The sequence below is a fragment of the Crocuta crocuta genome, unplaced genomic scaffold, assembly GCF_008692635.1.
Source record: "Crocuta crocuta isolate KB4526 unplaced genomic scaffold, BGI_CrCroc_1.0 scaffold3, whole genome shotgun sequence".
Lineage (NCBI taxonomy): Eukaryota > Metazoa > Chordata > Mammalia > Carnivora > Hyaenidae > Crocuta > Crocuta crocuta.
This window is the reverse complement of record NW_027529934.1, coordinates 9141268-9154383: the sequence shown is the minus strand read 5'-3', so window position 1 is coordinate 9154383 and position 13116 is coordinate 9141268. Positions and strand designations below refer to the sequence as shown.

The window sequence follows — 13116 nt, the reverse complement described above, 5'->3', positions numbered from 1 at the left end:
ATGGAAGCAAATGAAAAGGAAAATACAATGGTCCAAAATCTCTGGGATGCAGCAAAAGCATTTCTAAGAGGGAAAATTTATAGCAATACAGGCCTATCTCAAGAAACAAGAAAAGTCTCAAATAAACAATCTAACTGTAAATCTAAAGGAACTAGAAAAAGAACAAAACCCAAAACCAGGAGAAGGAAATAAATAATAAAGAGTAGACCACAAATGATATATAAAAACTAAAAGAAACAGCCTAGTCTTAAATCTAAAGGACCCAGAAAAAGAACAACAAAAGTCAAGACCAGCAGAAGGAAAAAAATAATAAAGAGTAAAACAGAAATGTTATATAGAAACTAAAAAAATAATAGAACATACCAATGAAACCAGGAGATGGTTATTTGAAAACATCAACAAAATTGACAAACTTCTAGCTAGACTCATTAAAAAAAAAAGAGAGAGAGAGAGAGAGAGAGAGCACCCAAATAAAATCACTAACGAAAGAAGAGAAATAACCAACAACACAGAAATACAAATAATTTTAAGAGATATTATGAAAAATCATATGCCAACATATTGGACAACTAAGAAGAAATAGATAAATTCCTGGAAACATATAACCTACCAAAAACTGAAGCAGTAAGAAATAGAAAATTTGAACAGACTGAGATTACCAGCAAAGAAACTGAATCATTAATCAAAAAAACTCCATAAAAACCCACAAAAGTCCAGATCTAAATAGCTTCACAGGGGAATTCTACCAAACATTTAAAAAAGATCTAACATCTATTCTTCTCAAACTATTCCAAAAAGTACAAGAAGGAAAACTTCCAAATTCATTCACTCTCTCCATTCCTGATATCAAAACCAGATAAAGATACTACCATCCAAAAAAACAACAACAACAACAACCTACAGGCCAATATCTCTGATGAATATAGATGCAAAAATCTTCAAAAAAAATACTAGCAAACCAAATCCAACAATACATTAAAAAAAAAAATTCATCATGCTCAAGTGAGATTTATTCCCAGGATGCAAGGGTGGTTCAATATTTGCCAATCAATTAATCTGATACATCATATCAATAAAGAAAGGATAAATACCATATAATCATTTCAACAGATGCAGAAAAAGCATCCAACAAAGTACAACATCCATTCATGATAAAAACACTCAATGAAACAGGTTTTGAGGGAACATACATCAACATAATAAAGGCCATATAGTAAAATCCCAGAGCGAACATCATACTTAATGTGAGGAAAAAATGAGAATCTTTCCCCTAAGGTCAGGAACAAGGCAAGGATGTCCACTCTCACCACTTCTATCAAAATAGTACTAGAAGACCTAGCCATAGCAATCAGACAACAAAAAGAAATAAAAGGTATCCAAATCAGTAAGAAAGAAGTAAAACTTTCACTATTGCAGATGACACGATATCATGTACAGAAACCCTAAAGACTCCACCAAGAAACTACTAGACCTAATAAGTGACTTCAGTAAAGTCACAGGATACAAAGTCAATAATATGGAAATCTGTTTTATTTATGTACACTTATAATGAAGCAGCAGAAAGAGAAATTAAGTAAACAATCCATTTACAACTGCACCAAAAGTAACAAAGTACTCATAATAAACTTAACCAAAGAGGTGAAAAACTTATACTCTGAAAACAAAACATTAAATGAAAAAAACTGGAGATGACACAAAGAAATGGAAAGACACATGCTCATGGATTGGAAGAACAAATATGTTACAATGTCTATACTACCGAAAGCAATCTACAGATTTAATGCAGTCCCCACCAAAATACCAACAGTATTTTTCACAGAACTAGAACATTCCTAAAATTTATACTGAACCACAAAAGACCTCAAATAGCCAAAGCAGTTTTGAAAAAGAAAAGCAAAATTCCAGACTTCAAGATACACTACAAAGCTGCAAAAATCCAAACAGTAAGGTACTGGCACATAAACAGACACAGATCAATGGAACAGAATAGAAAACCCAGAAATAAACCCACAATTATATAGTCAATTAATCTTCAACAAAGAAGGAATGAATACACATCAGGGGAAAAAAATGGTGTTGGGAAATACCAGTGCCCCCCAAAAAAGAAGCTGGATCACTTTCTTATACCATACTCAAAAATAAACTCAAAGTAGATTAAGGACCTAAATATGAGACCTGAAACCATAAAAATCCTAGAAGACAGCACAGGTAGTAATTTCTCCAACATCACCCATAGCAACATTTTCTAGAGATAGCTCCTGAGGAAAGGGAAATAAAAGCAAAAATAAACTATTGGGACATATCAAAAGAAAAAGCTTCTACACAGCGGAGGAAATAATTAAAAAAAAAAAAAAACTAAACTAAAAGGCAAACTACTGTATGGAAGAAGATATTTGCAAATGTCATGTCCGATAAAGGGTTAGCATCCAAAATACAAAAAGACTGTAACTCAACACGCAAAACACAAATCATCCAATTAAAAAATGGCAGAAGACACGAACAGACAATTCTCCAAAGAAGACATACAGATGGGCAAAATACACATGAAAAGATACTCAATAACGGGGCGCCTAAGTGGCTCAGTCAGTTAAGCATTCAACTCTTGATTTTGGCTCAGGTCATGATCTCATGGTTTGTGAGTTCGAGCCCTGCATTGGCTCCACTGACAGTGCAGAGCCTGCTTAGAATTCTCTCTCTCCCTTTCTCTCTGTTCCTCTCTGACTTGTGTGCTCTGTCTCCCAAAATGAATAATAAACTTAAAAAAAAAAAAGATATTCAACATTGATGCAAACCAAACCTACAATGAGGTATTACTTCACACCTTTCAGAATGGTCAAAATAAAACACATAAGCTGGGGCACCTGGGTGGCTCAGTCAGTTAAGCATCGGACTCTTGGTTTCAGCCCATGTCAAGAACTTCAGTTTCGTGAGTTCAAGCCCTGTGTCGGGCTCTGTGCTGGCAGCATGGAGCTTGCTTGGGATTCTCTCTCTCTCCTCGCTCTCCCCTCCCCCCACTCGTGCTATCTGTCTCTCTCAAAATAAATAAATTTAAGGGATCCTCTTCCACTGCTGGTGGGAATACAAACTGGTGCAGCCACTGTGGAAAACAGTCTGTTGGTTCCTCCAAAAGTTAAAAAAGAACTACCTTATAATCCAGTAATTGCACTGCTGGGTATTTACCCCCAACATACAAAAACACTAATTCAAAGGGATACAATGTGTCCTTCTGTTTACTGCAGCATTATTTATGATAGCCAGATTATGGCAGCAGTCCAAATGTCCATTGATAGATGGAGAAAAAGATGTGGTATAATAATATATAATTATTATTATAATTATACAAATTCTATAATTCTATCAGCCATAGAAAGAATGAAATCATGCCATTTGCAATGACATGGATGGAGTTAGAGAGTATAATGCTAAAAAAAGTAAATCAGTCAGAAAGACAAATAACATGATTTCACTTATATGCAGAATTTAAAAAACAAAAATGAGCAAAGAAAAAAAAGAGACAGACAAACCAAGAAACAGACTGGTAACTATGGAGAATGAACAGATGGTTACCAGAGGGAAGGTGGGAAGGGTAAAATAGGTAATTAAGAGAACACTTATCATGATGAACACTGAGTAATGTATAGATTATTGAATCACTATATTATACAACTGAAATATAACAATCTATATTAGTCATAAAATTAAAATTAAAAACTTAAAAAAGAAGAATGTCATATATCCTATCCCACTCATGTCAAAAGAACACATCCTTCCAAAATAAACAAACACAGAAACAAACAAAAAATACAACATCCTACCAAAGCACTAATTTATGAACCTTATACTGAGAAAGCCAGTGCTGATTATGCATCTTTACTAGACTCAACAATGTTTTCATTCTGTCCCTGAGCTGCAAAGTTACAAAGAATACGTTTTACTAGGTTTCCAGACATTAGCTAAAAAATTTACACTGAAGTATACACAAGATATCTTATACTTAGAATCATGTATCTCAAGGTCATTTTCTCATTCCAAACAAGATCTGCTTATAAATATCATTTCAGTATGCTACCATCTGCCTAATGAGGACGCCAACTTTCTTTCAAACATTTTATTGAGCATATAACAGGAACTATTTACAGTCTGTTTCTCTTATAGGCCGTAAGATAATTAAGTCTAATAATGTCTAATGTAAATCTAGCGATTCTGAAGCAGGCTTCTACTGATAAAGATCAAAATTTTACTTTATATTTTTATATACTACAATCTGTCCAAGAGAAACTGTAAAACTAAAAATTCAAGCACTAACAAAAGTGCAAAAATGTCATAAAATTATCTGACATAAATGTTAAAGCATTCTGAAATTCCAGGAGTTCTGATTCCTCGGTATGACCAGAGTAGAGAGGTGCTCACCGTGTGCATGGTTCTCTACTAGTTCTGAAAGAGATATATTAGCGACTAACATAATTTTGCTAAGTTGAATGGATGAAAAGATAGCTAAGTGGAAAAATCTAACAACCTGAAGATATCTAGTATTATTCCTCTTCTATAAACAAGGAAACTGAGGTTCTGAAATCTGAAATAATTTGCCCATAGTCACTAAGCAATTAGGTACAATTAAGTATAAACTTAGCTCTTTCGGATTCTAAAGTCCAGTTATTTCTACTTCTTACAAGTTAGAATTTTGAAATTCTGTGACATAAAAAGCTAACATAGACTCTGTCAACTACACACTAACATTTAAGTCATCTAGCCTAAATTAAAAGATGTTAAAATAAAATTCTACCAGAGATTTTTAATAAAAAAGACCACAAGAAGTAAAATTTATATTCTAGTACAGCAGTCAGCCTATGGGTGAAATTCCTTCCTTCACTCTGAATCTCTTTTTGTAAATAAACTTTACTGGGACATAGACATGCGCATTCATTTATGTATTGTCTATGGCTGCTTTCTGCTACAAGGGCAGAGCTGAGTAGTTGAGACAATGACCACATGGCCCACCAAGCCTCAAATATTTATTATCTGGCCTCTTTACAGTAAACTTTGCCTCCCCTGCTCTGGGGAGTCCTTGATCAAAAAATGAGAAGTAAAATATCTATAAGTTCCCAAACCAAATAGTTTTTCCATATGAGGAATCATCAATAGTTTCCTTAAATATCTATTTTTATTAATATAATCTTGCTACAAAGAGAACATTAAAAAATACAGTCTCATGTAACAAATAGTAAAGTTACTATGTGGAGGCCATGCTATATTTTTGATGGCCTTAATCTGCAAACAGTTCAAAACCCTGTTAGGTTTATATACTATTATCTACTAACTCTTCCTTTTTCCTGTGTACGAAAAGTACCCATTTAGACAGGAGAGAGGGTTAAACTGAGAATTATCATCTCACAAGAGGAATCTCTATCTTTCCCTTACACAATTTTATTTTTTATATAGTATATAATATACAAGAAATCAAATCAATAGACATGTGATCTTATACTGCTTTCATAAAGTCTGGTACATAATTGGCTATCTGCTTATTTTACTTCATTAAGAGAAACTATGACACCTCAACTGACCTACTGATTTTGTTAAAGACTAATATAGTTTATGGCCAATGCTTACATAAAGAGAGTTTTTAAATGTTTTCTCTTGGTAGAAGGTTCTGGCAACATGAGTTCCTTTTTATTCTTACTTTAAGCAGAAAGAATTAATGAAAACAATGAATCAAAAATTCAAAGTCTGAAAATCACCATTCCTTCAATAATAAAATAATACCACTAAATAGTTTCAAAATACTAAATACACTGTGTCAGTTCTACTAAGAGAAAGTAAGCACTTTTACCAACCAAGAAGAAAAAAAAGTCGTTTCAAGGCTGAATAAAATCTGAAACATTCAGTGATAAACAAATGCACTGAAAGCTAACAACCTGAAACAGTATTCTTGGAGACTACATGAGCATCAAGATCTATAAATACATTCAATGTATTCTAATGCACTAGGTACTGAAATAGCCAATGCTATATATAGTACTTACTATTGTCAGACAATGTTCTAAGGGCTTTATATAAATTATTTAATCCATATTATGTACTATTACTGCCCCCACTTTAGAGATGAAGAAACCCACAGAAATAGAGGATAAGTAACACGTCCAAGTATTAAGTCAGTAAGTAGTAAGGGTAGCGCTTTAACTCAATCAGTTTGGTTCCACTGGCTAACTCCTAACCATTACATAATAGTTCCTCCTATATAAGACTGCAAGAAAAAAAAAAAAGAATATGTGATAGAAATAGCCCACAAAACTGGGGCTTTCAATACTTAAATATTTTACAGTAATTTTTTATAATGTCATTAGAGAAGAAAACACTAAAAGTAATCTTTAACAAGTTGATTACACATAGTACTTCCATAACAATGCAAGATAATATATAAAATAAGATAATCTTAAGGACATTAAAATTTGTGGTTAAAAATATAAGATATCTCCAAATCAGGGACAGACACAATAGAAGATTCCTTCTACCTGAACTCCCAACCCCATTTCTCTTATGAGCAGAACACAGGAAAATAAGCCAACATCTTTTAAACTCATAGTTGCTAAAGAAAAGCAAATTAGCTTCTTCTGTTTCAGGTGGCAAGGCTCTTTGAAATTTAAATAAAAGCCATGGTAGGTTTTATTTCAAGTTAATATGTTTACTTATCGTCACAAAGTACTAAAGAGTATTTGGAATAATAACAGTATTCATCAATTATCATATCCATAATTACATATATCATTAATTATTTGTTCAAAATAATAGGCCAGATACCGTAAGGTGAGTGTGAACCTACACACGCAAGCACACAAACACACAATCTACAGATCTCTACGACATCACCAAGTAGCACTGGATTAATGAAAAGGAAATCGTATTGCTCTACTTTTGGATTTCACACAGAGAAGGATATCTAGGGAAGATGTTGCTCCTAAAGGAGCTTGTCTCAGTAAGAAACTAAAACACTAATTTGCTTTCTCTCTATGGCACTTTTCCAGTTTGTCATGAATTTTCAAACCTCCTGACATTATTCCATTGCTCTACATTACATTTATCCTACAATTTCTATTATTTGAAACTGTGTATCTTGTTTTATTAAGGGCCAAACCTCTCTGGAAGTATCAAAGGATAAGAAGTTCTTCCAGGCAGAGAAAAGAGCACAATAAAGGTAAGCTGAGTCAGTGGACGCGGGAGATGGGAACATAAAGTACAAGAGGTTAGGAGATGAGCTGGTGAAGCAAGGCAGACAGCAGACTGTGAGACCTTGCATGAAAGGTTAACGAGCTCGGACTCTGTCTTATAAACAACAGGCAACCAGTGCTGAGTTTTAAGCAGGAGCAAAGCATTGTCAGAATTGCATTTTTGAAAAAGATTACAACAACATGCGTGGAAGATGGCTTTTAAAAGGCCAAGTCTAGAAGGAAGTAACAATAGAGAGAAGACAGAGAAACCTAGATTCAAGAAACACCTGTTAGTAAAATCAGTAGAAGGAAAGACAAAGCTGAGAAAACAGTCCAAATCATTCCCAGATGGTTAGCTTGGACAGCTGGGTATATGAGAAAGTAAGGGTATAAAGGGTATAAACAGGAACTTAGAGATCAAGTGTCAGGCACAGAGGAGCCATTAAGACTAGGGATATACTGCTGGAGTGACCAGCACGTCGATGGTAGTTAAAATTAGAAGAAAAATGTAATTGCCCAGAATGGCAGAAGGGAGAAACTAGCTCTCAATTTTCATTCTTTTTTTAATTTGAGTATAATTGACACACAATGTTAGTTTCAGACTGTACAACACAGTGATTCAACAACTCTATCTGTTACACTATACTCAGCACCATCTATCACTATATAATGATATTATAAAACCACTGACCATATTCCTTATGCTATACCTTTAAGTCTTGTGACTTATTCTTTCCATAACTGGAAGCCTATATCTCCTTCTCCCCTTCGTCCATTTATTTTGCCTGTCCCATCCTCTTCTGGCAACCATCAGTTTGTTTTCTGTATTTACAGGTCTGATTCTGCTTTTTGTTTGTTTCTTCACTTGTTTTGTTTTTGTGGATTCCACATGTAAGTGAAATTATGTAGTTCCTCAAAAAATTAAAAATAGAAATACCATATAATCCAATAATGCCTACTGGGTACTTACCCATAGAAAACTAAAACACTAACCTGAAAAGATGTATGTATCCTTATGTTTACTGAATCACTATTTACAATAGTCAAGACATGGAAGCAACCCAAGTGTCCATCGACAGATGAATGGATAAAGAAGATGTAGCATGTATACACAATGTACCCATGCAGCCACAAAAAGGATGAGATCTTGCCATCTGAGACAACATGGATGGACCTAGAGGTTATTGTGCTAAGTGAAGTCAGAGAGAGAAAGACTCATACTCATTTTCAAGGGGCAGATTACTCTAAGGATTAGAAACCAGGTTGGATTGGGTGATATAGAGTCAATAATAGCCCCGTCAAGAGAAGAGACAATGTCAAATTGCAGGAGGTTGAGGAACAAATAAGAAGACATAGTTTAGGTCAATTCTTAGAGTGCTAGGCAGTGAAGAAAAAGGGAAGAGGGCTATGATAAAGAGAAGTTTCTGTTTTTTAATAATGGTAGAGCCTTAAACATGTTTAAAATGAAGAAATGAAGCTAGGAGAATGGAATAGGTTGAATACTTAAGAAAATGAGAACGGGGTGTCTGGGTGGCTCAGTCAGCTAAGCGTCCAACTTCAGCTCAGGTAATGATCTCACAATTTGTGAGTTCGAGCCCCGCGTCGGGTTCTGTACTGACAGCTCAGAGCCTGGATCTGCTTCAGATTCTGTGTCTCCCTCTCTCTCTGCCCCTCCACTGTCCATGATCTGTCTCTCTTGCTCTCAAAAATAAATAAAACATAAAAAAAAATTTTTTAATGAGAACAAAACTGATAGTGGATAATTCTGGAAGAGATGAAAGGAAATGATAATGTGAATAATATGACAGGAGACCAGACTGGCTTTGAAAAGCAGCAGGATGAAACTAGAGGGAGGTAAGAGTCGATAGAAATGTGCCAGAAGAATCTGGGAGTGGTGTAGGGTGAGGGGGTGTCAAGAGATTCACAGCTACACACACTGCATCACTTTCAGAGATAAAGTAGGAGATGAAATCAGTGTCTGAACTTAAGTGGTAACTAAGGAGAATGGTGAATCTTTAGGATAATTACAAAATGAATAGGAAAGGGAGGCTTAACAAAAGCAAAAAAAAGAACTGAGAGAAAGTATTAAGAGGTGTATGGATTAGACACAATGAAAAAATATGAAAACATATACAACTAGTAAATGCAAATTAAAAAAGGTAAATATTTTTACTCTAAATAGTAAAAATAACAATACATATGCTAGCCTTAATAACGGTAGGTACTACTTCTAAGGAACTCAAAGCAGAAGATACAAAGACGCATACAGATGATTTCAATAGACTACAGTTGAGTTCAGGGATAAAGACGTATGCCTATAATTCAACTAGAGAAAGAGCCAGTGGGAGTGAGGAAGACAACAGCATTCAGGGCTGTATCCCTAACACCTAGAATAATGCCTGGTATATGGTAGCTGTCCACTAAAATTGTGTCAAATTAATGAATGGTAAAATGTGCATCATATAGGAAACAATTTCATGCAATGGAAAATAGCACAGAATAAAAAGGACTTAGGTCTGGAATTTCTTTCCAGAAAACTTCAATTTCCTCATCTGTAAAACAGGGAAACAAACTCCCTTTTAGAAATGAGAAATAAACAAGACAACCAGTAAGTGAAAAGAACCTAAGTGAAAACTCTAAGAGGGAGCACTGCACTCGGATTATAACATCACTACTACAATGACCAAATTAGTTTTGCTAAACTGGTTTCTGACATAGGATCCTTTCTGGATCAGCACACAGGGTTGCAGAAGACAACATTCCAAGATGGGGGTCAAAAATTCTATGTCATCTACTACCACATAATGCTAAATGACAAAAGAAAGAGAAACTTTACATGTCATGAGGACCACACTGTTAGTATGTACAGAAAATGAAACCAGAGGTAGATAAGTTAAAGTTGCAAAATAATGTTATTTCTTTTTTGTTTCTCTCCAAACATTAGTTTTGATTACATAACTTAAAACACATTTTAAATACTGGACCTGATAACACATCAAGCAAACTATAAAATACAGTAACATCATGATAATTGATTATAGACTCTAAACTCATCTGTTAAGATTTAACAGCCTAATGATAACAGAGTTTGATCATTTAGTATTTGCTAGGTCCTGTTTACCTGCTTTCATATATTACATCTTTAATTCACAAAACAAATCTATCAGGTTAAATAGTAAGAGTATCCTCATTTTGCTGACGAGGAAACAAGGACACAGAGTGGTTAATAACCTGCTGAAAGTGGCATAAGTAGGAAGTGGCAGAGCTTAGTTTCCACCTCTAGTCTGGTTCCAGCAGGTCTTCTGAAATGGCCTGGCTATAGGTGTTCACTGTCATGGTATCAAATTTTAGAGGCAACTATCACTTCTCGTCTAAAAGCCCCATCTCTGAGTTCGGATACCTTCACACATTTCTGTCATTATAACTGTCATTACAAGCTGCTGTGACAAGAGTTTCTAACTCATCATGTGGTTAGAGAGGTCTTGCATGCAATCATTACCTATTTCTATATGCATCAGGGAGGCTGGACTGCAGACACAGAGAACTAAAAAGAGCTGATGATGTTCCCTGTACTCAAATGAACTGCTATATATGTAACCCAAAACACAGGAAGTTTCATACCAAAGGATAATCCAGAAGATGGATCACGTGTCCCTAACGTATCATAAATATTCAGAGACCTCATACATAAACATAAAAATGTCTTGTATTTACGTTAGTAAGCTTTAAAACTTTCCTTCAACTACAATATGTAATTGCTCATGACAAAGTAAATATATGCCAAAGTTCTCGTGAAGCCACATTAAGTTAAAAAAATAAAAATTAGCTCTCCCCTTCCCCATCCTGGCCAATATCAAATGCTTCTCAAAGTCTCTAACTTTTCTAGCAGTGCTCATAGGATATGCATACTTTAACATACATCTCTAAAAGAAATACAAATATGAAGAAATCCCTTGTAATTTTTATCCTACCTAATATTACTTGATTTCAGATGCTCCTCTGATTTCAAGTTTCCGGTCCTCATCTGGGACTTAAATGAAACGTTTTCTCCCACAATGACTATCTGCAAGAACATCCAATTTCTCATAAGGTAGAATGGTTTAAGACATTCTAGACAGAGGAGAGGAGGAAAATATGAGTTAACCCACAATAACAGAGAACTCCTTTGAAAAATAATTATTTTCTCTTTATTTGAAATGATTTAATGTAAAGGCAAATGAAAAATACCAAAGCTTTCTTTCTGTATTAAGTTTCTTAGAATACACATTTTTAAATTGTTCTGTATATTTCTAACATTTTAGTTTTAGATCTAAATGTTATCTAATCCCCCACCCCCACCCCCACCCTCTGAAACCTGAGTGATCTCTATCAGGACAAACAAATACCAGTTACCCAGCAGGGTTTTGCAGTTCTAAGGTGAGAGTGCCCTGTAGAACACAGGAGCAGATGGCTGGTCCAAACCAGACTGCTTACCAGAGGAAAAACATGTAAAGCTATTAAACCAGAATTACAGGTGCTATGAATCATGTTTAAATTTTAAGATCAGCTAAAAATGGCAGGTTTTTAGATCTTTATTCACTCACTGAACAAGATGTAGTCATGTTTCTGTGCTAGATATAGTGTGAAGGACTGGGTAGACCATGATGAACAAGAGATATGGTCCCTGACATGGATTTAAAATTTAATGTGGAGACAGACCCACAAGGGAGGAGAAGGCAATAAAAGGTAGTGGTTAAAAGCATGGGTGTGGTTGTCACACTGCATTTAATTGCATGCAGGGAATAGCCAAGGCAAAGGAAACACATAGCAAAATTCCTTAAGGACATCAATTTAACTCAAAGATTTGAACAAAGTAAGTTAAGTAAATATTACTGGCTACTGATAATTGCTTATATTTACAATTATTATGTGGCAAATTCTGTGCTCAATGTTCCATATGCATGATCTCAAAGAATGGGAATATAATGGAATAGTTAAGTGTCTTGTATTCACAACCGTGTTCAAAGCAAGCTCTGCCACTAACGACCTGTGTGACCTTGGGAAATTCACTTCTCTATGCCCCAGTTTTGTTAGAAGTCAGAAGATAATAAATGTACCTACCTCACTGAGAGGTTTTGAGGATTAAATGAGGTTAACAGGAATAAACCACTTAGGCCTGTTACTTGGTAAGCCCTCAAAAATTATTAGCTATTATTGTCATTGTTATTACCATTATAGTTATTATTAGTCCTCCCAACAATCCTAAGATAGAAGTGTTATTTATTATTCTTCTCATTCTGTAAATTAGGAATTTGAAGCTAAGAACTCACAAACTAATCAATTCTAGAATAGAAGACAAAGTTATTAATAATATTTTAATAATAAAACACCAGGCTTAAGAGAAATTTCAAACATTCAAGGAGGTCTATGTGACTTTGTCTCCTTACTTCCAAAGCATAGATTCAATCTCTGGTGACTTTAGTTGTATTTTAGGGGAAAAACCTGAGAAAATACTGCATGATAAAACCCAAGCTCCTTAGCATACCGTGTGAGGTCCCATGGCTCTCCATTTTATACTTTATGACCTAGTTAAACTAAATTACTTTTAGTTCATAGCTATTGTGCTCCTCAGTATCTTTTTTCATGCTCTCTCACTCAACCTGGAATGCCTCCTTCTTCCCTTCTTGTCCGGTTAACCCCTTATTTTTTTAAAAAAATTTTTTTAAATGTTTTTATTTAAGAGAGAGACAGAGAGACAGCAAGCAGGGGAGGGGAGGGACAGAGAGAGACACACACACACATACACACAGAAGCCAAAGCAGGCTCTGTACTGACGGCTCAGAGCCCCATACAGGGCTCGAACTCATGTACCATGATATCACGGCCTGAGTCAAAGTCAGATGCTTAGCCAACTGAGCCATCCAAGTGACCC

The 13116-nt window shown here is 35.0% G+C and overlaps 1 protein-coding gene across 9 annotated transcripts in view; it reads right to left on the bottom strand.

The window, feature by feature from the left end:
• Positions 1-13116, bottom strand: part of SMG7 (SMG7 nonsense mediated mRNA decay factor) — a 91651-nt gene that overhangs the window by 41557 nt on the left and 36978 nt on the right. For 7 of the 9 annotated variants that reach the window (XM_077763246.1, XM_077763244.1, XM_077763250.1 and 4 more), the window contains one exon: positions 11177-11315. The exons of the other annotated variants lie outside the window; for them this stretch is intronic. In XM_077763246.1, the coding sequence (XP_077619372.1) occupies positions 11177-11292 (116 nt within the window). In that variant the 5' untranslated portion in view covers positions 11293-11315. The remainder of the gene's footprint in view (positions 1-11176; positions 11316-13116) is intronic. 9 annotated transcript variants of the gene reach the window in all.